Source organism: Aulonocara sp. 'chitande type north' Nkhata Bay, linkage group LG22 (assembly GCF_057382095.1).
Source record: "Aulonocara sp. 'chitande type north' Nkhata Bay isolate Kocher_YH1m ecotype deep benthic linkage group LG22, A_spYH_male_GT1.1, whole genome shotgun sequence".
Classification (NCBI taxonomy): domain Eukaryota; kingdom Metazoa; phylum Chordata; class Actinopteri; order Cichliformes; family Cichlidae; genus Aulonocara; species Aulonocara sp. 'chitande type north' Nkhata Bay.
The window spans coordinates 35,336,278-35,363,765 of NC_141364.1; the positions used below are offsets into that span (position 1 = coordinate 35,336,278).

Consider the following 27,488-nt stretch of genomic DNA (forward strand, 5'->3'; position numbering starts at 1 on the left):
ATGTCCGATACCGATACCGATATCATAAATTTGGATATCTGCCGATACCGATATGAATCCGATATAGTGTTTTTTAATCAACAAAACTGTTTTTTAAATATCTTGCTGCATTTTGTATAAGTTCATACTCAAGTTTAAAACAACAACTACACTAAAGCTATTCTGTTATACCTGTATGCAAAAAAAAATATTTCATAGTTCAGCAATACTGATCAATCTAATAAACTTAAACCTACACCATCCTCCCTATTCTGGTATTTTAAAGAGTACTTAGCATAAATATTAAGCAACCTAACTAATTAGGGTTCCAACTCCCAGCAACAACAAAAATAAATGAATAAAAAATAGGGAACCACCCCTCACGCTCCACCTCATGATGCTTAATCAACGTAATCAACCTTAATTTGATGCAGTGTGAAAAAAAATGCACAGAAATCAATTATTTTTCAAGAAATATTAAATAGATTCAACATCTTTCTTCAACAAAATTGCAGACTGCACAGATGGTACCTTCCCAAAGGAAAAAGTACTATAGCTTACTAGGGTATATATATTAGACTTAATAGTTACTATATACAGTAATTGACTTCTATTCATTTTACATCAAATTAAAACTTTGGGTGTCAGATAATTATTTATTAAAAGCTCGACATTTGAAATGAGAATAAGAAAGAAAAGTATGTCTTTGTGCCCCCTTTTCCCTGTTAATGCCCTATCGGCCCCCCTGGCTAAACTTTGCTACATCCGCCCCTGCACAGTTACCAGCGTCAGCTGTAGAAAAAGATCCTCGAGTAGAAAGTAATATTAAATACATTCTAACAACAGCTGATCAAGCTTAAACGTGCTGCTGTTGTTCAGCCGCTGGTTTCCTCTTTCTGGTGCAAAGTGGGCCAAAAGCAAACTAGAGACACGGACTCGCGACAGAAAAGCCGATCAGCTGATCGTTAAGCAGTTTCATGATTGAAGTAGCAGCAGGAGAGGCAGTCGCTTGTTAAGCTTAACGCAGGAATGCTTTACAAACATTCAGAGATGGACTTACACACTTGCTTTACTTCTCTCGGGATAACTTTGTCGGAGATGAAATGCCGGGTTGCTAGCGAAGCTCCACATGCTATCCAGACCACCGACAGGTCCCGCATGCCACAGCCGCTCTATCACGTGATGCATACTGCTCCGACGTGCTAACGTTCTGAGGTGAGTTACGGCGTGTTGCAAGTTTTGTGAGGTGCTTTCGTGAAATTTAATGGATCGGATTACATTTTTTATTTTTCTCCGATATCCGATCCAGTAATTTAGGTCAGTATCGGACCGATACGTAATATCGGATCGGTCCATCTCTAATTTATATATAAACATATATAAATAAAACAACTTCTTTTTTTTACATTAGTAACTCCTTTATATTATTGTTAATAATAAATTAATTAAAGCAACAAAACAACCTGAAGAGCTGGTTCGGAGCCGAAAGAGCCGGTTCTCTAAAAAGAGCCGGAAATCCCATCACTACTGTGGGCCACATGTTTAGGAAGGCTTCTGATTTAATTAATGATTTAATTAATCTACGTAGTTTCTTCCAACTGAAGAAATGGCTTACGAAAGCAAAAGATGTTGGACAATTCTAGTAGAAACAAGAATTTTCCACTACTAGGGAGGGCCCCTATAGGCACGACACAGCCTGCCCTTCTCCCACCAACAGGGAATGCAAAGGATGGCAAATCCCAGCCTTCTCTTTGGAAGTCTATGGTACACGGGTGAAAAAATAACTGTCCACATGTAAACGCCAAAAATGAAGTCAAACGCTGTCAAGAACATGCCAAAGCAACAGGTGGCGATATAATCCACAATCTTTTTTTTAGAGCAGAAATGTCACAAGAATTTCCTCATTGCAAGGAGGACATAACCAAAGGCCATCATCACCACCAAGCTGAAGGCAAAAAGGGGGGAAATATAGGGCAAGCGGTGGACTGTCGTCGGAAAAGCGGTCATGGCAGATTGGTCCTACTGTACTGACCTGCCACCATACCATGGTGGGCACATCTCCACCCAACAGCATCATAACTGAGCCGCCAAGCAGCACACCTAACCCAGTCTCACCTTTGCAGGGAACAGGGCAGTTTTCCTTCACACGAGGACTTTTGGAGGATGATATTTGAAATAATCTGCATTATGCTGGGCAATAAATAAGTTATGTTGGAGGCTGTTTTGGCTGCATCTGTACGTTTTATTTATCATTTGAATTTATTTTCATTATGCTTTATGTTAAAACGTTGAAAATATGTTTTGGTTTTTTGCTGAACTGTTGACGTGTTAAATGTTTTCCATTAGCTGTTACGCAGCTCCAATGTTTTATGTTTAAAACGGCAGTTAAGTGTAAGAGATCTTCCTTGTGACCTCACAAAACCTTCTTTTACCTACTTCTGAGAAGTTTTTGTGTTTTTTTAGAAAGGCAGTGTCAGGGGCTGGGTCTGTGACTCAGCATTTTGAGTTTATTTTGTATTTTGATTTCTTATTATGTTGGGAATATGTTAAGTTTTTGTGTTTATGTTATTGGTGAGTATTTAGTTGAGTTTCTTTCTAGGTTTTTGTTTCTTCTATAATTCCTGATTTATAAGTCTTTTCTTACCTTTTGTGTTAATATGTCATGTGTTTCTTGTCATGCTTGCGTGTCATGTCTACGGTTCTCAGTGTTTCCTATTTTATTTTGAAGAGCCGGATGTCTCCATGTTCAATGTGTTTTGTTTTACTTCCCCTGTGGCATCATTACCTTCATTTGTCTCAGCTGTGTCTCCCCAGGTGTTTTCACTTCCCTCATTACCCTTCTGTGTATTTAGTCTGTGTGGTTTCATTCAGTCTTGGTCAGGTTGTCTGTGTTACCTCCCACTATGTTACGTGAAGTCCCATGTAGTTCATAATTCCACTCAGGTTGTGTTCATGTTTCTTGTTCTCATTTTTCTTCATCACAGTTTCTCACACGTTCCTGGGCAGAATCATGTTCATGTCTGTTTTCATAGTTACCAAAGTTTTGTCTCAGTTATCATAGTTTAGTTTTCCCAGTTTAGGTTTTCTGCTAGTTTTTGCTCCTGTTTGCTTTGCCTTGTTTTTGTACTCTTGTGAAGGACTCTCTTTTTATTTAACCCAAGTTACATCTCCTTCAGTGTCTGCAATTGGGTCCTCCTTCTCACTCCCACACGGACAGGAAGCTAATTTTGTGTTACTTTTCAAGTGCCTTCATCATTGAAAATGCTAACAACTAAAAACAGCATTTTGGATTGTGTCTCACTTGCCTCTCTTGGAGTTTATTCAGTAAAGAAAGAAACAGAAAATTTTACATTAGTCTGAGTGACATGTTCAGGATCACGGTGCACAGATCGTGAAGTGTGTGTTACACAACTAACATGTAACATACATGCCCTGACACACAATTTCTGTAGTTAAGACAGTGTCCTACAATAGAACAGAAATCCTTTTTTATGGATCAAGGAATTTAGTAAGGAATCTCCTGGCCCTCCTACATACACCTTTTTTCAGGGTCAAATTCAAGCCCTTTTTAAGCATTTTCAAGGGCCATGTTCAAGCTTTTCCAGCACATTGCCACTGTCATAAATTACATATATATTAGGGGTGCAATGATACTTGTATCGGTATTGAACCGTTCGATACAGTGCTTTCGGTTCGGTACGCATATGTATCAAACAATACAAAATTTTTAATTTATTTTATCAACTTTTCTTCTGACAATGCTGTCTGTGTTGAGCGCTCAGTGGATCTGCGTTCGACTACTCCGCCTAGGCTGCACTGTCGAGCGCAGATCCACTGAGTGCCGCGCAAGCTAGCGAGACAGACGTTAAGCTCGTTGCAACATGGCAAATTGAACCTCCCCCACCCTCATTCAGATCTGGCCTTTGGAACTATTTTGGTCTTCATGTGAATTATGACCCTGAAGGTAAGCGCGTCATGGACAAAAGTAAAACAGTATGTCGGATGTGCCACGCAATGCTCAATAACATTGGTGGGAACTAGTGCGTTAGAGCAGTTAGCTCGTTAACATGTTGACGCCATCCAGCCCCACGCACAGGGCGATCCGTGGTAACTCATTAACGGAGATTTGCCGTGTTGTGGCGTTAACGTCATTTCAGATTAACGCTGACAGCACTAGTGGGAACACAACGAATATGACTGAACATTTACTCCGACATCATTCTAGTGCAAAGACAAGTGGAAGCAGACAAAAACAACAAGCAAGCATGCTACAAACTTTATCCGAGTCATTTAGACAGCCGTTAGCACAGGATTCTCCTTATGGGGACCTGACATGTGTCATGGATCGGCTGTGTGGCAGGCGGGAGGAGGACCCAATCGCAAGATTCACAAACACAGGGATGAACTCAAAAGCAGCTTTATTGCTGACAGGCAGAACATAGGAAATACAGAACTCAACTAAACTGGGAATCAATAAACTAACACTCGTAGGGAGACACAGGGAATCCACACAGCAATGAGGGAGAACGCGACGCCGAACAGAGGGAGACGCAGACAGAAATACACAGAGGGTTAACGAGGAAAGTGGGCACACACGGGGAACACAGCTGACACAGATAACCATAACGAGACAGGGTGGGTTGAACATAACACTGACGGGAGACGGGCAGAGTCAAACAGGAAGTACACAGAGGTTCAGACAGGAGGAGAGAGCACGGTGCGAACACAGACATAACAGGCTGGGGAAAACATGGAATAAAACACGAAAGGGGACAAGGGCTCATGAGGGGCACACAGGGGGTGAGAGTCACAAAGGGAAAGCACACAGGGAACAACATAACAGGGCAACTCAGGAAACAGAACCGAAAACAGGGAACTGAATACAAAAATACGAGAACTAAGAATACTGGGCCAACACGGCCCAGGACCATGACAACATGTTTAATATGCTGCTGAGAATATAGCCCAGAAGAAGCGTATAGTATAGCTTTTATTTTGGAAAGAGCCATTTCTCTGTAATAAACTCTCTTTTCCAAAGATGAGTGATTCCTCAATCAGATATATTTCTTTCTTTTTTTATTACTTTGTTGTTTCAGCAACATTATTTTAAAAACTGTACTTTTGAGTTAAAATATATATTTATAATTTTAATAAATGACAAATTAAAAAGGCATGAACATTTTTTTTGTATCTAAAAAATATCAAACCAAAGTATCGAACTGAACTGAACCGTGAATTGTGTGTATCATTGCACCCCTAATATTTATACAAAAACATACATACGCAGAATGATTTCACTTTTTTTGTAATCGCACAAAAAGACGGTATTATGCTAAATGTCATTTGGCAAATAACTTAACAATAAAAATGAGAAATATAATAGAATTTGTCTTTCAGGTAGGCATTGAATTAAAGTATAAAAAAAATAAAAAAAAAGTTAATACAAAACAACCCAGAACAGTGCAAAAACAGATGGGGGAACTCTGGTAGGGGTAAAACTGCATCATATATAAATGCATATTTGCTTCACATTACCTCAGTAAGACCATGTGCAAAATCATCTTAGACTGACTTAAATGTCCCCCCCCCTTTTTTTTTGTTGCTAAAAACAGAAAAAAGTACCACACAAAATACTACAAAAGCAAAATGATGCATTATATGCATATAGTGTATAAACTGAGAAAAGGCATAGAAGCACATTTCACCAACAAATCTAAATGTGCAAATGAATGAATCAACCTGTCAGATCTGTTGAGAAAAATAACCCACAAAACAAGAAAACTGCACCAAATCCATCAAAATAATAAGGCCAAATAGGACAGGGCCTATGAAGGAGTGTCTTTCAGTTCCTTGAGTTTGTCAGTTGACTGTTTCTCCAGAACCTCCAGACTTTTTTCCTTTTCTTTTGCAGCTCTTTGAAGCCCATTGGACTTTCAGATAAAGCACAATTTTCCCTCTGACTCAGCTTTTTCTGCATTCTGATCAGCAGGCTTTAGGAGAACCCACACATCCTTCTCCATTCTCTTCTTTTTGGCTTTTATCTCTGTTATCTCCTCCGTTAGTCCTTTGGTCTGCTTTGCTTTCTGTTCATGTTACCTTAGAAATCGTTGGTCCTCAAGATACATGGGATACTTCTGCCTGGCTGCAGCTGCAGAGAGCAGTAGCTCTTTTGTGTAGACTACATTGCGCAAACCTCCAACATGGTCAATAACGATCTGCTGAGCAATCAGTGAATGCTCTTTAAGGTTCTTAACCATTCCCTCGTTAGTCAGTCAGTCAGGGTGCTTGCTAATCAGTGCTTTTGCAGTTTTAGAGATGCTAAAAGTCAAAGTCATTAAATCATTTTCACTAATGTGTTCCAGCTGTTTCTCAAAGTCTCAAATTCTGTTAATTGAAAGTCAGCGTCAGCAGCATCAGAATCACTGTCCTCAGGCGGAACAGCCACAATGTCCTCATGCTGAATAAACCGATTAGTCTGAAGTTCCTCAAATATATTGTAATGACCTGGCTGGGGTTGTTAGCCAGATGCATTCTGGGTATTGTGTTGTCTGTGTTTTCTATCGTTCTGCTAGTTCCTATGTGTTTGATTCGCATGTTGTGTTAGTGTTATGTTAATGTAAGCCATAGTGAAGTTGATGTGTGTTCTGTGGAGTGGGTTGAATTGGCATGGTTGGCTGACACCGCGACTCTATGTGGTGGGAGCGGGATAGGGGTTCGGTGTCAGCAGCGTTACGTTGTTGTAGAAAAAGATGGTAAATAAACGACTGGTGTGAACCACTACTGTCTCCTGCTGGATCATTTGGGGATTATCAGTCTGCTGCTGAGACGCTCGGGGTCGTGCGGTGTATGAGGCATGAGCGCTCTCCATCCGTTGCGAAGTTTAGCGATAGCCGCTAGCGCCCCGCTAGCCGTTTAGCTAATGAGCAGTTTAGCCAGTTTAGCTCCACTAACACACGATCGTTACAATTGGTGTCAGAAGTGGGATTCATGAGTGTCTAGCAGACACTATGGAGCCGACCATAGGCGAATTAGAGCGTATAATTCGAGACAACTGCTCGCTTCTGGAAAGCATGGCTGCCGAGCCCCAGCGGAGAAGACCCAAGCTGGGGCGGCCAGAGGGCCACAGCGCGCCCCGGAACAGCCACCCCCTGCTCTCCCAGCGACGGGAGAGGATTCCTGGGGCCGCATCACAGCTTCCTGGCAGGACGGCTGCTAAGCTACAGCACTACACTGGGGCGACGCAGCTGGAGCCGTACCTGGCCCAAGTCACGCTGGCTGCCACTCACAACGGATGGGGTTCTGCTGGACCTGCCCCCAGAGGAGCAGCGCGACCTCCAGGCTTTGACCACGGCGCTCGGCAGACGGTTTGGACAGAGATCATCAGCCGAACAGAGCAGGGAGGAGCTGGCTTGCCGACGCGAGGGAGAGAGCCTGGGGTCCTTTGCTGCGGACGTCCGCCTCTATGCCCGACGGGGCTATCCGACATTCCCAGGAGCGGCACGGGAGGAGCTGGGTCTCCACGCCTTCCTGAGGGGCCTCACACCGGAGAGGCTGCGACAGCATGTCCGGCTGTCATCCCCCCGAGACCTGGAGGAGGCATTGAGGGAGGCTGAGCGGGCTGAGGAGGTGCTGCGGGGCGAGCCAGTGACCCGACGATCGGCCAGGATGGTCGAGCGAGAGATGAGCGTCCCAGTCGGATGAGGAGGAGGAGGCCAGACGAGCCCAATCAGAGGCAGTTCCCCGTCGGAGGCGCCAGACGGACTGCTGTTATCGGTGCAGGGAACCCGGTCACCTTGCCCGGAGCTGTCCCGCACCTAGTCCTCGGAACCAAGTGACATCACCAACGGGAAATGGCCACGGGGTGGGACAGTGAGGGAACCCTCACCCAAATCAGTAAACCCTCTCCGTGACACTCATCCCGTGGTGGGCCACCTGGACTGTATAATTGATGGACGGTCTTGCCGGGCCCTGGTGGACACGGGGTCCACCATCTGCTTGCTGCGGAGGGGGGTGCTTCCGGAGACGGGCGGCTCATTGCCAAAAGACTGGACCCCTACTCACACAGCGTTGCACACTGTCACAGGAGAAAAGACTGTGATGCCGGGGAAAAAGACTCTGCAGGTGGTGGTGGGAACGAACAGTGTGAACCACGAGTTCTGGCTTGCCGACATAACAGACGAGTGCATTGTTGGACTGGACTTGCTGGCCCACTGGGGGGCACGGGTCGATGTGCCGGGAGTTGCCATCCACCTTGGTTCTGAGACCGTGCAGCTCCAAGTGGGCCGCGGTAGCCAGGGACAGACCCCCACCCCACCAGCACCCCCAAAGCCCTCGCGCCCCATAGCCCCATGCCATAGCCAGGGGCCGAGGGCGGCCAGGGTGCGGAAGAGGACCCAGGGGGTGAACGTAAGCAGGGCCAACATCCCGCAGCCAGAGTCGCCGCCTAGCTCGGCAGTCTCCCCGTCACCTGAGACTGTCGCGGCAGTAGAGGAGCTTGGGCGGCGGAGTGGGGTGCACCTCAGTGCGACACAGCAGCGGCAGCTGCAGAGCCACTTGGCAGAGTTTATGGACACTTTTGCCGCCAGGGAAGAGGACTGCACAAGGACGGGCCTGGTGCAGCACACTATAGACACTGGAGCAGCTGTTCCAATCCGGCTGCGGCCCCACCACCTGCCCCTCGCCAAACGCCAAGCTGCCGAGGGACTGATAAAAGAGATGGCAGCTAATGGCGTCATTGAACCCTCGGATAGTCCATGGGCCGCACCTGTGGTTATGATGCGGAAGAAAACAGGGGGGTGGCGCCCTTGTGTGGACTACAGGCGTTTGAACGCGGTCACCCGCAAGGACTCTTACCCGTTACCTCGCATCGATGACGCACTGGATTACATCGCTGGGTCCAGTTGGTTCAGCTTGCTAGACCTCCGCAGTGGGTACTGGCAGGTGGAGCTCGCTGCCGAGGCACGGCCCAAGACTGCATTCACCATAGGGCAAGGACTGTGGCAGTTTAAGGTGATGCCTTTTGGACTATGCAATGAACCAGCCACGTTTGAAAGGTTAATGGAAAGGGTCCTCAAAGACATTCCCCGTGTCCGCTGCATGGTCTATTTGGATGACTTGCTGACTCATGCTAAGGACTTTGAACAGGCCGTGGCTAACCTACGAGAGGTTCTGACTGCCATCCGCGGGGCCGGACTAAAGCTGAAACCGGCCAAGTGCAACCTTCTTGCTCGCCAGGTGAAGTTCCTGGGACATGTGGTGAGCGAAAAGGGGGTGGCTACTGACCCCGAGAAGGTGGTTGCTGTGGGGGACTGGCCCCCCCATCGAACGTCGCTGAGCTACGAAGCTTCCTGGGGCTGGCCTCCTATTATAGGAGGTTTGTAAAAGACTTTGCCACCGTCGCCAGCCCCCTGCATCAGTTGACAAACAAGGGTCAGCGGTTTGCTTGGACGGAGGACTGTGCAACGGCTTTTGAGCAGCTGAAAACTGCCCTTGTGACTGCCCCGGTCTTGGCGTATCCTGACCCCAGCCAGCCTTTCCTTTTGGACACTGACGCCAGCAACGTGGGGGTTGGAGCGGTGCTCTCCCAGAGGGGAGAGGCTGAGGAGCGAGTGGTGGCATACTACAGCTGCAGCCTCAGCCAGGCCAAGAGGAATTACTGTGTTACCCGGCGTGAGCTGTTGGCTGTGGTCCTGGCGGTTCGTTATTTCCGACCTTACCTCCTGGGCACTAAGTTCCTGCTCAGGACGGACCACGCCAGCCTAACCTGGATGCTGAACTTTCGCCAGCCGGAGGGTCAGGTGGCCCGGTGGCTGGAAATACTACAAGAGTACGACTTTGAGGCCCAGCACCGACCAGGACGGCAGCACGCCAACGCTGACGCCCTGTCCAGGCGTCCCTGTTCTGCGGATGAGTGCCGGTACTGCAGGCGCCTGGAGGAGCTGGACCGGGGTCCGACATCGGCAGCAGCGGAACCTGAGGGTGTGGATGAGGGGCAGGAACCTTTCACCGCGGCGGAGCTACAGCAGCACCAGGTGAGCGATACAGCGCTGGGGATGGTGAAGGACTGGATGGAGGCAGGGACACGGCCAGACTGGTCCGCCGCGTCTTCGCAGGGGCCCGAGACCAAGTCGCTGTACTCCCAGTGGAACAGCCTGGAGCTCCATGGCGGTGTAATCTACCGGCGGTGGCGAGCGCCAGACGGGGGAGGCGACATACTCCAGCTCCTGGTTCCCCGGGCCTTGCGGCCTGAGGTCTTCCGCTGGGTTCATGGGGCTGCAGGTACCGGCCATTTTGGGAATGGCAAGACGGTGTGACGGCTGAGACCGAGGTTCTACTGGCCGGGTTGTCGTCAGGACGTGGAGATCCATGTCCACTGCTGTGACGACTGCACGGCGCAGAAAGGTCCCAGCCAGCGCTCCCATGCCCCATTGCAGCAATACCTAGTTGGGGCGCCAATGGAGCGGATCGGAGTGGACATCCTCGGTCCCTTCCCTGTTACTGATGCCGGCAACCGGTATGTCCTGGTCGCGATGGATTATTTCTCAAAGTGGCCAGAGGCGTATGCGGTGCCGGATCAGAGTGCGGTGACGACGGCGCGGACTCTGGTGGATGAGATGTTCACGCGGTTTGGTGTACCGGAGGAGCTCCATAGCGACCAAGGGAGGAATTTTGAGAGCCAGGTGCTGGGAGAAGTATGTCGGAGGCTGGGGGTGAGAAAAACGAGGACCACCCCCTCCATCCTCAGAGCGATGGTCTGGTTGAGCGGTTCAACCGCACGCTGGCCACCCAGCTGGCCATCCTGACCAGCCAACATCAGAGGGACTGGGACCAACACCTGCCCCTTGTTTTGTGGGCGTATCGAACAGCAGTGCAGGAGTCAAGTCAGTGTACTTCTTCAGCGTTGATGTTCGGAAGGGAGCTCCGAACCCCGGTGGACCCCTGGTGTTCGGGGCGCCCCCTGAGCCGGAGATTGCTGGTGGACCAGAGATGGACTACTTCCGGCGGCTCAGGGAGCGGTTGCACACGGTGCATCAACTGGCAAGACGGACGTTGGAGGGAGCCGGGGCCCGCCAGAAACGGGCGTATGATACCCGTGCGCACGGTCCTATGCTGGGGTCCGGAGATCGGGTCTGGGTGTTCTGCCCCCAGAGGAAGCGGGGGCTGACCCCCAAGCTCATGAGCCACTGGCAAGGCCCGGGCGAGATCCTGGAACAGCTATCGGAGGTGGTCTTCAGAGTCCGGATGCCGGGACGGGGAAGGCGGGTGGTGCTACACAAGGACCGGCTGGCGCCATACCATCCGCTTGCCCCCAACCCACAGGCTGGTGTGCAGCCTGGGGACTCCTTGCCCCCTACGCCCGGCCCGAATGGGGGCGCCATGGATTCCCAGTCAAGGCCGAAGCGTACTCGACGCCGGCCCGGACATTTGCAGGACTACAGAGTGGACAGTTAAGGTTGTGGGGACACTAAACCTTTTTGGGAGGGGGCTGTGTAATGACCTGGCTGGGGTTGTTAGCCAGATGCATTCTGGGTATTGTGTTGTCTGTGTTTTCTATCGTTCTGCTAGTTCCTATGTGTTTGATTCGCATGTTGTGTTAGTGTTATGTTAATGTAAGCCACAGTGAAGTTGGTGTGTTCTGTGGAGTGGGTTGAATTGGCATGGTTGGCTGACACCGCGACTCTATGTGGTGGGAGCGGGATAGGGGTTCGGTGTCAGCAGCGTTACGTTGTTGTAGAAAAAGATGGTAAATAAACGACTGGTGTGAACCACTACTGCCTCCTGCTGGATCATTTGGGGATTATCAGTCTGCTGCTGAGACGCTCGGGGTCGTGCGGTGTATGAGGCACGAGCGCTCTCCATCCATTGCGAAGTTTAGCGATAGCCGCTAGCGCCCCGCTAGCCGTTTAGCTAGTGAGCAGTTTAGCCAGTTTAGCTCCACTAACCCACGGTTGTTACAAAATATTTTCTGAAACAATCTCAGGTTTGAATTTCATCTTATTGTCAAGCTGATGCTCTTTGTTTTCGTGTGCATTAAAGGTTAGTATCTCTACTAGTGAAGATTGTGTCGTTTCCACAACACTGCTCTCCTCCCACGGTCCCTAGAGATGTTGAAAGGAATGACTTAGTCGAAGGCTCTAGAGGTCCCTATATACGCACGTAAACTTGTGTCAAAAAGTTCACCAAACTGATACGCACAGAATGTTTGCCTTCATCATGCAGTTGAAATTAGTGCATGCTGTTGGCTTCATTTGTGCTGTAGTGATGGGATTTCCAGATCTTTTTAGAGAGCCGGCTCTTTCGGCTCCCAACCGGCTCTTCAGGTTGTTTTGTTGCTTTAACTAATTTATTATCAACAACAATATAAAATTATGCACAAAAAGAATGACTAATGTCAAAAAAACGTGGTTTTATTTATATATGTTTAAATATAAATATATGTGGTGGCCCCTAGAGACAAAGCACGTACAAACTCCAAAACACATTTCTAGCGTTAACTGAACTTCCAAAACAGAGCTACCTAGATCACTTAAATTACACAATTGAAAGCATATGTGTATTGTTTGTGTATGTATACACAAGCACTTATATATATATATATAAACACCCAGCACGCCCCTGCGGGCGGTTTTTATCCTTCAAGCTCGGGTCCTCTACCAGAGGCCTGGGAGCTTGAGGGTCCTGCACAGTATCTTAGCTGTTCCCAGGACTGCGCTCTTCTGGACAGAGATCTCCGATGTTGTTCCCGGGATCTGCTGGAGCCACTCACCTAGCTTGGGAGTCACCGCACCTAGTGCTCCGATTACCACGAGGACCACTGTTACCTTCACCCTCCACATCCTCTCGAGCTCTTCTCTGAGCCCTTGGTATTTCTCCAGCTTCTCATGTTCCTTCTTCCTGATATGGCTGTCATTCGGAACCGCTACATCGATCACTACGGCCGTCTTCTTCTGTTTGTCAACCACCACTATGTCCGGTTGGTTAGCCACCACCATTTTGTCTGTCTGTATCTGGAAGTCCCACAGGATCTTAGCTCGGTCATTCTCCACCACCCTTGGGGGCATCTCCCATTTTGACCTTGGGACTTCCAGGTTATACTCGGCACTGATGTTCCTGTACACTATGCCGGCCACTTGGTTATGGCGTTCCATGTATGCCTTGCCTGCTAGCATCTTGCACCCTGCTGTTATGTGCTGGATTGTCTCTGGGGCATCTTTACACAGCCTGCACCTGGGGTCTTGCCTGGTGTGATAGACCCCAGCCTCTATGGATCTTGTACTCAGAGCTTGTTCTTGTGCTGCCATGATTAGTGCCTCTGTGCTGTCTTTCAGTCCAGCTTTGTCCAGCCACTGGTAGGATTTCTGGATATCAGCCACCTCCTCTATCTGCCGGTGGTACATACCGTGCAGGGGCCTGTCCTTCCATGATGGTTCCTCGTCTCCCTCCTCTTTCTTGGGTTTCTGCTGCCTGAGGTATTCACTGAGCACTCGGTCAGTTGGGGCCATCTTCCCAATGTATTCTTGGATGTTCGTTGTCTCATCCTGGACTGTGGTGCTGACACTCACCAGTCCCCGGCCCTCTTCCTTCCGCTTAGCGTACAGCCTCAGGATGCTGGACTTGGGGTGAAACCCTCCATGCATGGTAAGGAGCTTTCTTGTCTTTATGTCAGTGGCTTCTATCTCCTCCTTTGGCCAGCCTATTACCCCAGCAGGGTACCTGATCACGGGCAGGGCGTACGTGTTGATGGCCCGGATCTTGTTCTTACCATTCAGGTGACTCCTCAGGACTTGCCTGACCCTCTGCAGGTACTTGGTGGTTGCAGCTTTTCTAGCGGCCTCTTCATGGTTCCCATTCGCCTGCGGGATCCCCAGGTACTTGTAACTGTCCTCTATGTCTGCAATGTTGCCTTCTGGTAGTTCAATCCCCTCAGTTCTGACTACCTTCCCTCTCTTTGTTACCATCTGACTACACTTCTCCAGTCCGAACGACATTCCAATGTCATTGCTGTATAGCCTGGTAGTGTGGATCAGTGAATCGATGTCTCGTTCACTCTTGGCATACAGCTTGATGTCATCCATGTACAGGAGGTGGCTGACAACTGCTCCGTTCCGTAGTCGGTATCCGTAGCCAGTCTTGTTAATGATCTCACTGAGGGGGTTCAGGCCTATGCAGAACAGCAGTGGGGACAGAGCATCTCCTTGGTAGATCCCGCACTTGATGGTGACTTGTGCTATGGGCTTGGAGTTGGCCTCTAGTGTTGTACGCCACATCCCCATTGAGTTCCTGATGAAGGCTCTTAGGGTCCCATTGATCTTGTACAATTCTAGGCATTCCAGTATCCAGCTGTGGGGCATTGAGTCATAGGCCTTCTTGTAATCAATCCAGGCAGTGCACAGGTTGGTCAGTCTGGTCTTGCAGTCTCGGCTGACTGTTCTGTCTACCAGTAGCTGGTGTTTGCGCCTCTGGTATTCTTGCCAATTCCTTTCTGTGTCCCGCTCATGTATTGACCCATGTGCCTGTTCATCTTAGCCGATATGATGCCTGACAGGAGCTTCCATGTAGTACTGAGGCAGGTTATTGGTCGGTAGTTGGAGGGGACCGGTCCCTTCTTGGGGTCCTTGGGGATCAGGACCGTCCGACCTTCGGTTAGCCATTCCGGGTGTTTCTCGTTAACTAAATGAACCAGCTGCTGTGAACCATATATATACAGTGTGTGTGTGTATATATATATATATATATATATATATATATGTATATATATATATATATATATATATGTATATACACATATATATTAGGGATGCAACGATACACAAAATTCACGGTTCGGTTCGGTTCGATACTTTGGTGTCACGGTTCGATATTTTTTCGATACAAAAAAATGTTCATGCCTTTTTAATTTGTCATTTATTAAAATTATAAATATATTTTAACTCAAAAGTACAGTTTTTAAATTTAACCCTAACCCTTGTGCGTGTTTTTTATTTTGACAGCGAATGCGCACCTGCGGACCACTTATGTGCAGCCCTGGTTATTTAGCTCGTCATATTGCAGCCACAGAAATTATTTTGTCCATGAAACCATAAAGCTGCACTTTCTTTTTGCCTTATAGTTTGGAAAAGAGAGTTTATTACAGAGAAATGTCTCTTTCCAAAATAAAAGCTATACTATCCGCTTCTTCTGGGCTATATTCTCAGCAGCATATTAAACATATAAGGAGAATCATGTGCTAACAGCTGTCTAAATGACTCGGCTAAAGTTAGTAGCATGCTTGCTTGTTTTTTTTCTGCTTCCACTTGTCTTTGCACTAGGATGATGTCGGCGTAAATGTGCAGTCATATTCGTTGTGTTCCCACTAGTGCTTTCAGGTTAATCTCGTTGAAATGACCTTAACGCCACAACACGGCAAATCTCCGTTAACGAGCTATCGCCGATCGCCCCGTGCATGGGGCTAGACGGCCAACACGTTAACGAGCTAACTGTGCTAACACACTAGTTCCCACCCATGTAATTGAGCATTGCATGGCACATCCAACATACTGTTTTACTTTAGTGCATGACTCGCTTACCTTCAGGGTCATACGTCACATGAAAACCAAAATAATTCCAAACGCCAGATCTGAATGAGGGTGTGGGAGGTCCATGTTGCAAGGAGAGCTTAACTTCTGTCTCGCTAGCTTGCCCTGCGCTCTTCCTTCTGACGATGCTGTCTGTGTTGAGCGCTCAGTGAATCTGCGTTCGACTACTCCACCTAGGCTGCACTGTCGAGCCTAGGCGGAGTAGTCGAACGCAGATTCACTGAGCTCTCAACACAGACAGCATCGTCAGAAGGAAAGTTGATAAAATAAATTAAAAATTTTGTATTGTTCGATACATATGCGTACCGAACCGAAAGCACTGTATCGAACGGTTCAATATCGATACGAATATCGTTGCACCCCTAATATATATATATATATTAGTGCTGTCAATAGATTAAAAAAAATTAACTAACTAATCTCACAATTTTCTGTTATTAATTGCGATTAATCTCAATTACTTTATTAATAGCCTGGCTCCAATTACATTTTTTTATTCTTTATATTTTAAGTAATTATCGTTGTTCACCGAAGTCCAGTGGTCTCCGGTGAGAGCGACATTCCGTACTTGCACAAGCTTGCTGGACTGCTGAGCCCTCTGGTCCCCATACAAAGTGTGCAGTCTCGACACAATGGTTCCTCTTGAGGGCAGATTGTAACACTCATCTCCTGATGCAGCACGAATGACTTCTCTCAGTCCATCATCTTCTACTATGCTAACTGGTTGGCAGTTTTTAGCTATCCAAACAACCAAGGAATTGGTTACCTTTTCTCTCACATTTTTTGTTATTCGTCCACAAGCACCATACTCCTGAAGCGTAGACTGGCGAGGTCCCGTAGAGGTGGATTCAGTTAGGTGTTTTGCTCTCAGGTGATACGCCAGTGATGAACTGCTTCTGTGGTACTTGAATTCAGCGTTGCAAATTGTGCATCTTACTCTCGTTTTGTCCAACAAGCCATCAGGCAACTTCTTAAAGAGAAACTTTCCACCCAAAAGTCCGCCCTCGTCCATGCTTGCGTGTGTTAGCTAGTGTTAGCTAGATAGTAGCATGGTGTCACTTCTTCTTCTTCTTCTAATCATTTCTGTCAGGCCAAACGCCAGCATAGCACACTGTTGCCCCCTCCTCCAGAGGTGCTCATGAATTTAAAGGTCTTAGATTACAGGAAATTAATAAAAAAACAAAATCAGCGTTAAATTTTTTTAATGCATTAAACATTTCGCATTGATCTTAACAATTAACGCGATAATTTTGACAGCACTAATATATATATATATATATATATATATATATATATAGCTGGAGAAATACCAAGGGCTCAGAGAAGAGCTCGAGAGGATGTGGAGGGTGAAGGTAATGGTGGTCCCCGTGGTAATCGGAGCACTAGGTGCGGTGACTCCCAAGCTAGGCGAGTGGCTCCAGCAGATCCCGGGAACAACATCAGAGATCTCTGTCCAGAAGAGCGCAGTCCTGGGAACAGCTAAGATAGCTAAGATACTGCGCAGGACCCTCAAGCTCCCAGGCCTCTGGTAGAGGACCCGAGCTTGAAGGATAAACCGCCCGCAGGGGCGTGCTGGGTGTTTTTTTTTCTTTTCTTTTTTTTATATATATATATTCAGATAATTTAAAAAAAGTTCATTTACCTGTTACTACCACACACCAAATCCGATCATTGGTACTTCCTGGCTTGTGTAGCCACGAGGTAACAAAAGCTCTGCGCCCTAGCATCCTGGTGTCACGGTCCCCCAGTTCAAACGTCCAACCACTGCCATGGTGGGAACAACAGTTCTTGCGGCCGACCCAGTGGACCGCAAGCAGGCAAAACCCGCTACGGGTCAGGCAGTGGTGGGAAAACAGTTCGGGCGGCCTACCTCCAACCCCATGATGGAAGCGGAACGCTTCAGGCGGCCTGCCACGGATCCGGTGGCGGCGGCGCTGCTCCTCCGGCGGCCTGCCACGGGTCCGGTGGCGGCGGAACGGTTCTGGTGGCCTGCCACAGGTCCGGTGGCGGCGGAACGGTTCTGGTGGCCTGCCACGGGTCCGATGGCAACGTCGCTGCTCCGGTGAGCAACAGCGAGGCGTGGCACATGGTCTATGACGCGCCGGTCGCTGACGTGGACGCACTGGACGTGGATGGCGTGGAGGCCGCGCTAGACGTGGAGGTCCCTCCGGTTCGCTGACCTCCGGCTGAGCGGGCCCCTCCTCGGCTGGCAGCGAGAGCCCCTCCTCGGCTGGCAGCGCCGGTTGTTCCTTCCGCTCGCCGAGCTCCTCTGCTGGTGGTTCGCTGAGCTCCTCCGGCTCGCTGAGCTCCTCCGGCTCGGGCATGCTGAGCTCCTCCGGCTCGCTGAGCTCCACAGCTGGCGACGCGGGCTCCTCCCGCTCGCTGAGCTCCTGCTCGGGCATGCTGAGCTCCTCTGGCTCGCTGAGCTTCTCCGGCTCGCTGAGCTCCTCCGGCTCGCTGAGCTCCTCCTGCTCGGGCATGCTGAGCTCCACAGCTGGCGACGCGGGCTCCTCCCACTCGCTGAGCTCCCGCTCGGGCATGCTGAGCTCCTCCGGCTCGCTGAGCTCCACAGCTGGCGACGCGGGCTCCTCCCGCTCGCTGAGCTCCCGCTTGGGCATGCTGAGCTCCTCCGGCTCGCTGAGCTCCACAGCTGGCGACGCGGGCTCCTCCCGCTCGCTGAGCTCCCGCTCGGGCATGCTGAGCTCCTCCGGCTCGCTGAGCTCCACAGCTGGCGACGCGGGTATAGATGGTCGTTGATCCGGAGGTGAAGATGGCGATGCGGAAGCTGCAGGTGGCGAAGATGACGGTCGAGCGGGTGATGTGGATGGTGAAGTCAAGAGTTCTGCGGTCGCTGCAGTCTGATGGGACGCTGGTGGAGAAGTAGCTGCAAAGGGCGGAGGTGATAATGGTGCGGCAGCTACTCGTGGTAGACTGGACAGCGATGTAGAAACAACAGGCAGGTGACATAATGGCAGGGTAGTTCCAGCAGGCATATCAGCCTCCAACTGAGGATGAAGACGAGAGGCTGACTGGACTGGCTGTGCTACGGCTACAGGCTGGGCAGCTGGCTGTGCTATGGCTACAGGCTGGGCAGCTGGCTGTGCTACGGCTACAGGCTGGGCAGCTGGCTGTGCTACAGCTACAGGCTGGGCAGCTGGCTGTGCTACGGCTACAGGCTGGGCAGCTGGCTGTGCTACGAGGTTAGCTTTCACACAGTCCCGTGAATAAACAGATGAGGTGAATGAAGATGAATTGTCCATATGACTCACCACAGCCGGCTGTTGGAAAGTTTTAGAGTCTGACTGCGGTGAGGCACGCCGGCGGTGCAAGCGTCGCTTCTTTAACGATGCCGGGGCCAGCGTATCAGGCTGAGGTTCCACCAGCCGGCCGGACAGGAGAGCAGCTGTGTGATTTTGAGCTGCCGGTCCTTGGTCTGCTGACTCAGCAGGTGCTGCAGAGGTGAGTGGAGATGTGGTGAGGTGCAGAGGGCGTGTGAAACGTTTCCCCCGCAATGGAGGGTCCAACAAGCGAGCTGCAAGCTATCAGCCTATGAAAAAAGAAATAGGCAGCAAGGGCTCCCAGGGAGGTTGCCATATCCTCCTCGCCCGGACAGCCCAAACCAAACAGCTCAAAACAGGAACTTTCCCTCAGCGTGGTTATAATCGAAATTAGTCTCTTAATGTCCAAAAAGCTCACAGATGAGGTGATTGATGATAAGAAGGAATAAAAAAATACGACCTGTAAGTGTCTCTGATGTGGATCTGCCGCCTGGATAATGCTCCGACAGTATTTCCAGAGCTGGGCGAGCAATTCCTCCTGTGAGACGGTCCTTGAGTCCGCTGGGCCCATAATGGCTGGATCGTTCTGTCACGGTCTCGCTGGCAGACCGTGGGGATGTGGGGAAAGGAGGTCCCAAAATGCAGGACTCTACAGTGCAACAGTGTTTATTTACAGTGGTGACAATCCGAACAACAATAAATCCCCCCGTGCGATCCCAACTCCCGTTCCGTGTCTTCTCCTTTATCCCGTGCTCCGTGCTCTGTCTCCGTTCCCTGTGTACTCTCCGTGTGCTGCCTCCTGGTCGCCACAATTCCTCCTGAGGAAACACGTATACCAAAGGCAGCCGTGAGTACAAAACCTAACAGTAGACTTGCACTAACCTTGCACAATACACTTAAGACTGACGGGAAGTCACTCAACGATCCAGCGTCGAGGAGCTCTCAGCCACACTGTTTTGAAGCTCCTCTGACGAGGCTTGATCGGCGCCAGGTGTGTGTGGATTCCTGGGTGGGACCGGTCAGCTGGCAGGGCCACACCCACCAGGCCTAAAAGTGCCTGCCACGACCGCACCCTCACATACACAAGCACACACCCCTAAACACCTGACAGTACACCAACACGGAAAAACAGGACAGCAGACACAACCATAATAACAACAACCACAATAATGATAATAATAATAATAATAATAATAATAACTACAATAGTAGTCCACACTGCTCACGGACCCCGAATCCCTGGAACTGGGTCCGTGACACCTGGAGCACTTCTGTTTTGTTTTGGAGTTTGTACTGTGCCTCAGCAGAGCAACAAATATCATCATAGACAGTTCCCATCCTGTTTTTAACTTGTTCAGCCTGCTTCCATCAGGGAAGTGCTACAGGTGCCCCCAAAGCCATAACCACCCTTAACTCGTACACACACACCAATAACACAGTCCCACACAGCCATTTTCCCATTTCCCTTTATAAACCACCACTGTGCAATAATAAATTCTATGCGCAATAACCCAAACTGTATATACAAAACAAACTATTTATTTACCTATTTACTTTTTTCTTCTTACACCAGATTGTATATTTGTACATTTTTATACATTTTATATATGTAGCGCAGCAGAACTGTGCCCCCCCTAACCCTCCCCCCCTACATGTTTGCACTGAGTTGGAGATGCTCTGTATCTTATTTAACAAATGTCTATTCTAAATAATAAAGGTTGAGTTTAAGGATAAAGTGACTGAAATGAACCCAGAACTGAACTGTGTATTTTTGCATTGTATTATATCCTAGGAGGCATTGTGTAACTCAATACTAAAAAATAACATGGTAGTTGATGTTGTCACTAAGTAGCTCTACAGTATAGTGGATTACACATTTGCCTAAGTAGTGAACAAACCTTGGTGGCTGTGTCAGGAAGCTGTAAACCTGCCGTAGTGACCACTTGTGAGCAAGGAAGTAGTTTGTTAATGTTGTGAATAGTTCCCTTCATCAGGGCAAGAGCACTGAATCACAAACAGTTTGTTGCACTTTTGGAGGAGCGTAAGACTGAACATGCTAACACAGGATGCTACACAGGTGTCAGGTGCTCAGCTGGGACAAAGTGCTGAAAAGAGTGTCACTGCAGTTTGTTTGTTAGTCCTTTTTGACTCGACCTTCATAAGTGAACAAACATAAACAAAAACTAGTTAGAGATCCTCTCTCACAATTGGTCCACTGTCCTTTGCATTTCCACCTCAGACACTGAATTTTAATGTTGATAAATAGTAATAACATTTTTGCATTTTTATTACAATTCCAATTTCATTTTGTTTTCAATTTCATAACCCTCACTCCTGTGTCCTGGTCATTTGTTAGCACTAATACTACCCCACTGACAACTGTGCTACAATTTTCGATTGCTTCTCAGGTGGAGTCCAGTGTCCAAACATCAGTGCTCTGCAGGAGGTGAGAAGGTGCAATGACCATCCCTGTACTGTCTACCACTGGCAAACTGGTCCATGGGGACAATGCATCGAGGACTCTTTCATTCCATCAACCAACACATCTGTGGGCCGTACTCGTGGAGATGATGTCTCCTGTTCTGTGGGGATGCAAACCCGCAAAGTCATTTGTGTCCGGGTGAATGTGGGCCAGGTTCCTCCCAAAAAGTAAGAAAACCTAATCAGCATATTTTGGCATATGACCGAATACTCTATTGCACGTCTTGTGAAGTTGAAAGGGCATGAAATTGTCCCAGTTCATTACCAGTACAAAAACTGAACAAAAATATCTATCCATGTAAAATTATTCTGGGACTTTTTCACCTTCTCTCTTATTTTTATGTTTTGACTGTCTGTTCTGTCACTTGTGATAACATTGTATGCACACATCAATGCAACTGGATTGTGTGAACTGATATTTTAAATAAATATGCTTTTCTGATTTATCTCCAGATGAAATGGATAGATGAGTCTGGCTAAATTGTTCAACATGTAAAACAAACAATGTCAGACAATGTTTAAAGATAGATGTGAGGGCGGGGTTCGCCGGTGTGTTTGTGAACAGGACCCAAAAGCAGACGCTGAGAGAGGAACTGCACGTTTTCAACAAAAAATGAGCCTTTATTATGGCTGATTGTCATGAACAAAAACTAGGAAAGGCGAACAGGGCAAGTGCGAACTGAAAAACATAAACTGGAAAACTACAAAAACTGTGACGAGACTGATGACTGACGAGACTTGGAGGAAAACCAGATGACGTGACAACGAACAAAGGAAGACAGGACTTAAATACACAGGAGGTGATCAGGGGAAGCTCAATGCAGTGGTGATGGGATTCATAATTAACTCGTTTGGTGCTCACAAACGTCTTTTGACGAAATGTCAGGGAACTTGACAAGAATTGGAAGCACCTAAAAATAATGTGACCCTTCTTATTATAATATTGCGCCAATCTGATTGCACTTGATGCAGTTTTTATTGCATCATCCTGGTAGTCAGTGGAGCTTGAAAAGAACAGGACTTCAAGTTTCCTGAAGACATTTTACCTCTCAATTTGCAAAAAATAAATAATAAAGACTCAACAGCACTAAGTCCTGTTGCTTTTAAATCTGTTTTCACCTGTTTAGCAGGAGTGGAGCAGGTGGAGGTTTGCCTGGTGCCGCAGCAGTCATGTCAGTGGGCGGGATCCGGGGGTTTCTCTGTGAATGTCACGTTCCCGTGGCAGCGTGCTTGGTGCTCGCTCAGATTTGAAATTTAATTTTTCACTGTAGAAATAGGTTTTCTTCCCACACAGAGTGTACAGCCAACGCTAATGTTTTTGTCACTTTTTAAAACTCAAAGTAGTGTGAGTACTTCCAAGCTTTAAACGCTGCATGGTCGTACTCTCTCCTGCACTCCATATTATCCATTGTTGATCTGTTGCTGCCACGAACGTCGCACACTTGTATGTCATTGTCATGAGACACTCTCACAAACAAAAACACCGTTTAGTAACGCGGCAACGAGGCATGCTTATGGGAAAGTAAATAATCTAACTACTTTTTTCAATAGCAATCCCTTACTTTACTCGTTACTTGCAAAAAGTAATCGGATCACGCGTTACTGCCCAGTTTGCAATAAGAAATATTTCTGTTCTATCTTCCAATGTACACATACACAAAAAACTCAGCAAGGCTTTAGCTGTCAGTTGAGAAAGCATCACGCCAAAAACATCAGTTTAGACTTGAGAAACAGAAGTTTTGATTCTTAGAGAGCACAGTGGAGTAAGAAGTATCATCAGAATAAGACTGGTAGAGGTAAGAAGCAAAAGATTTTAAGCACTGCCTCCATAAGACTAAAGTGAACTTTACTGATGAGGCCCAAAGTCATGATTTCATCCTGTTGAATGTTTGTGAACTGAAGACCGAGGTCCGTGCCGAAGACGATCAAATCTGGAGGAGATTCGTCAAAGAAGAATGAGCTGGGATTGCTCTGGAGACATGTGTGAGACTTCTGCAGGATGTTATCCAGCAAAAAACGATACGCAATTAACTGTTATCATCAAGGGGGAAATTTTTACATTTGTCATGTTATTCCACAAATTTTATTAATATTTTAAGTAGACATTTTAGAAACATGTTATAAAACGTCATGGAATTTGTTTTTACAGTGCAGTGTGTTCACTGCGGCTCTATCAGATTTTCAAGGGTACTCTGTGTGTGTGTGACATGTCAGTGATGTACTTTCAGGTGTCCGGAGAGTGTTCGTCCAGACACTGTCAGGCCATGTTTGCTGCCATGCAAGAGAGACTGTATTGTCACCCCATACAGTGATTGGAGCCCCTGTCCATCAACATGTCGGACAGGTAGACTCAATGCACACATTAATGCTTCTAACAATGTTAGAAAGGCCACAAACAGCTAGAATGTGCGTGTGTAAAGCAGGCACCCCAATAATAAAGCACAGAAAATATGCAAATCATTATTTTAGCTGTAGCAGATAAATAATAGTAGCAGCCTCTTCACTGAAAAGGAATATCAGATATCCCAGTTCTCTTGTGAATGTTGTGACATGTTTAATAAATGCCATGGAAATGCAGTGTTTCCAACAAAGGTTCCCAGGGTTAGATCCCCAAGGATGTTACCTAGTGGAGATGGCAAGCAATGTGGGAGAAGACGTTTGACGGTCCAGTTATTGTTGTTTTTGTTCTTTTTAAGCTAAGGTATGATGAAAAAGGATTGTATAGCAATAGTGAGGGCTATTTCGGTGGAGGCTGACACTTCTGATGTAGCAGCTGCTTGAATTCAATTCAGTTCAGTTTTATTTATAAAGCATCAAATCACAACATCAGTCCCCTCAAGGTGCTTTATATTGAAGAGTCTTTACTTTATATTGCAAGGTAAAGACTCTACAATATAAAGGAACACGTTTCCATGTAAATATGGAAAACCAGAAGCCAAACAAATGAGTCACTCTATTTCATTCAATCTGCACACAATTACAATTTCATCTCTCTTATACAAGCTTTAATAGAGTGAATGTTCCAGAGACATCTTTGTTGTTTGTTACATTCTCAGATCCTTTGGTCACGTTGAAGTGTGCATTAGGCTTATAAGATGCTTACTTTTAGAAGTAATAGTCCAGCTGCAATGCATCCCCAAACCATTTTCATCCTTAATAAATTATCCAAACTCAATCACTGGAAGCTTTAACCTGATATAGTAATCCTGATAGAAGTGGACTTCCTGTAAAGTCAATTATCTCTAACTGTCAGGTTGTATTGGATACCATAGAGCAGATAATGGAGATGACATTTGAGATTTCACTCAATTATATTAGCCTCTCCTTGAAATGCTGTCTTCTTGTACAGGGTGAGGAATTACATAAGTATGCTAGGTAGGCTAATAATATATATTCTCAGAGGACACCAAATACATCCTATCTTTAAAAAACAGCTTTAAAGATTCAGGGCATATTGGTAATTTCGGTTTAAAGGATCAGTGTGTTCTCTTGTGGCTTCCCCTAGGCGGTAACACTAAAAAGAAGCAATACAGGAAACGGCTCATCATCCAGTTGCCAGCTAACGGAGGACAGGACTGCCCTGAGGTACTGACCCAGGAAAGAGATTGTGAGACTCCCTCTGTCTGTGAGGGATACAGGTATGGGTCCTGTTCAATAAATACGCATTCATGCATGAATTTAAATGCTATTAATATAGTTTAAATCATTGTACACCGCTCAGACACAAAAATATAAGGAATACTTTTTAGATCAGAGAATAGCATCAAGTCAGTTAAACATCTGGGATGTTGATTTGGTAACTGCATTAAAGGGGCAACAATGAGAAACCCCCAAACAGGAATGGTTTTACACGTGGAGGACATTGACATTTTTTCCATCCTCATCATTTCTGTGTTTTTTCACTCAGTGTCAGAAGAGAACCACTTTTGTATCAGTACTAATGTTATGTTGAAATGTGTGTGAAAAAGCCATTCTTAACATGAACAACCGAAATGAACATGGCTCAGGAAAAGGCAGACGACTACTGTGTCTGGTTGGGGGTGAGCGGAGGGAGACGAGACAAAGGACTCATTGTGAAAATCCAGACTACATATTACAAATATTTATTAATTAAAGAAAAGGGTTTGCAAAGAAGAAATGCATCTTGAGCTGGTTCTACGGTAAGCTGAAGGCTCTGCCTCCTGTTTTGCTTTTAAATATCCCAGGAACCACAAGCGAGCCTGTGGGCTGCGAGAAAAGTGCTCTATTGGGGTGATATGGTACTATGAGTTCATAAAGATAGGATGGGGCCTGATTATTTGAGACCTTTAGTCCCCGTCAGCACACTCGCTGCATCGTTTTGGATCAACTGAAGGCTTTCCAGGGAGTTTTTAGGAAATCCTGATAATAATAATAAAACGATAAATGCATGAACTATTTTTTCAGCATAACTCTGAGAAAAGATGATTCTAATTTTACAGATACTCTGCAACGACGAGTGCAATATCTCCAAAATTAGAATCTAAAATTAGAAACACTCCAGCATAAGATAAGCATTTTTATTGTCAGTGTTGCAGAAGCAATGAATAATAGTGTAGCAGCATAAAGCCAAAATATTATTTACATTATATAAATATAATGTCAGAATCGACTCCAGCATCCCTTACAGTGCTGCAGAAGGTCAAGGTAATGCCAGCAAGTGTCTGTCATTTTTATGATCCAGTGCAAAAACCTAGAGGCCATCCAGGTCTTTATATCTTTAAGACATTCCTACAGTTTAACTATATTATGAACACAGGGATAACACACACATATTAATTAAAATGTCTCACACATGTCTCAGCCTCCACCACTCTCAGCACTGGAGCCCCCCAGGGGTGTGTTCTGAGCCCCCTGCTGTACTCTCTGTACACATATGACTGTGTGGCCACTACCAGCTCCACCACCATCATTAAGTTTGCTGACGACACCGTCGTGATGGGCCTGATCTCTGACAACAACGAGACGGCCTACCTGAAGGAGATTAGGAATCTGGAGAACTGGTGCCAGAGGAACAACCTCCTTCTAAACGTCAGTAAGACAAAGGAGCTGATAGTGGACTTCAGCACTAAGCAGGAGAGGAACTACCAGACCCCCGTCATCAACGAGTGCCCAGTGGAGAGAGTGGACAGCTTCAAATACCTCGGAGTTCACATCACGACCAGGAAGGCTAGGCAGCACCTGTATCACCTACGACAACTGAGGAAGTTCAGGGTCTCTCCAAAGATCCTCAGGATTTTCTATACAGGTGCTGTGGAGATCGTGGTTTGGGAACAGCTGTGTGAAGGACCAGAAAGCTCTCCAGAGAGTGATCCGTACAGCAGAACGCTGCTGCAGGATTGCTCTCCCCCCGCTTCAGGACACCTACACCAGGAGATGCCGGACTAGAGCAGCGCAGATACTGAAGGACCCGTCCCATCCTGGCAACAAACTGTTCCAACTTCTGCAATCTGGTAGAAGGTTCAGCATCATCCGGGCAAGGACAGAGAGACTCAAGAGGAGCTTCTATCCCCAAGCCATCCGTGCCCTAAACACACACACCCGCCCTCTCACATCATCTATAATTGACTGAGTCAGGACTTCCAGACACTAAACCAAGGCACAATGTACATTTCAATTCCTTTAATTTTAAATATGTTTATATTGTCTATCCTGTAAAATAGTCAGATGTCTATTCATATTAATGTACAGAATTCACCTGCTTGCTGCTACTACTGCACATTCACCCAATGTATATACTAGAGATGGCACGATACCACTTTTTTATGTCCGATACCGATAGCATAAATTTGGATATCTGCCGATACCGATATGAATCCGATATAGTGTTTTTTTAATCAACAAAACTGTTTTTTTTAAATATCTTGCTGCATTTTGTATAAGTTCATACTCAAGTTTAAAACAACAACTACACTAAAGCTATTCTGTTACACCTGTATGCAAAAAAAAATATTTCATAGTTCAGCAATACTGATCAATCTAATAAACTTAAACCTACACCATCCTCCCTATTCTGGTATTTTAAAGAGTACTTAGCGTAAATATTAAGCAACCCAACTAATAGGGTTCCAACTCCCAGCAACAACAAAAATAAAAAAATAAAAAAATGGGGAACCACCCCCCACCTCATGATGCTTAATCGACGTAATCAACCTTA

General features: G+C 46.9%; 2 protein-coding genes across 2 annotated transcripts in view; one reads left to right on the plus strand and one right to left on the minus strand.

The window, feature by feature from the left end:
* Window positions 1–27,488, plus strand: part of LOC147304583 (thrombospondin type-1 domain-containing protein 7A-like) — a 189,902-nt gene that overhangs the window by 97,584 nt on the left and 64,830 nt on the right. The window contains exons 8-10 of the mRNA XM_086279217.1: window positions 21,241–21,481; window positions 23,542–23,657; window positions 24,819–24,951. Of these exons, the coding sequence (XP_086135343.1) occupies window positions 21,241–21,481; window positions 23,542–23,657; window positions 24,819–24,951 (490 nt within the window). The remainder of the gene's footprint in view (window positions 1–21,240; window positions 21,482–23,541; window positions 23,658–24,818; window positions 24,952–27,488) is intronic.
* LOC147304584 (uncharacterized) lies at window positions 12,010–18,562 on the minus strand. Its single transcript, XM_086281184.1, has 2 exons — window positions 17,317–18,562; window positions 12,010–12,077 (listed from the first exon to the last, which is right to left on the minus strand). Exons 1-2 carry the CDS (start codon window positions 18,545–18,547, stop codon window positions 12,010–12,012), a joined length of 1,299 nt encoding a protein of 432 aa, XP_086137310.1. The 5' UTR covers window positions 18,548–18,562.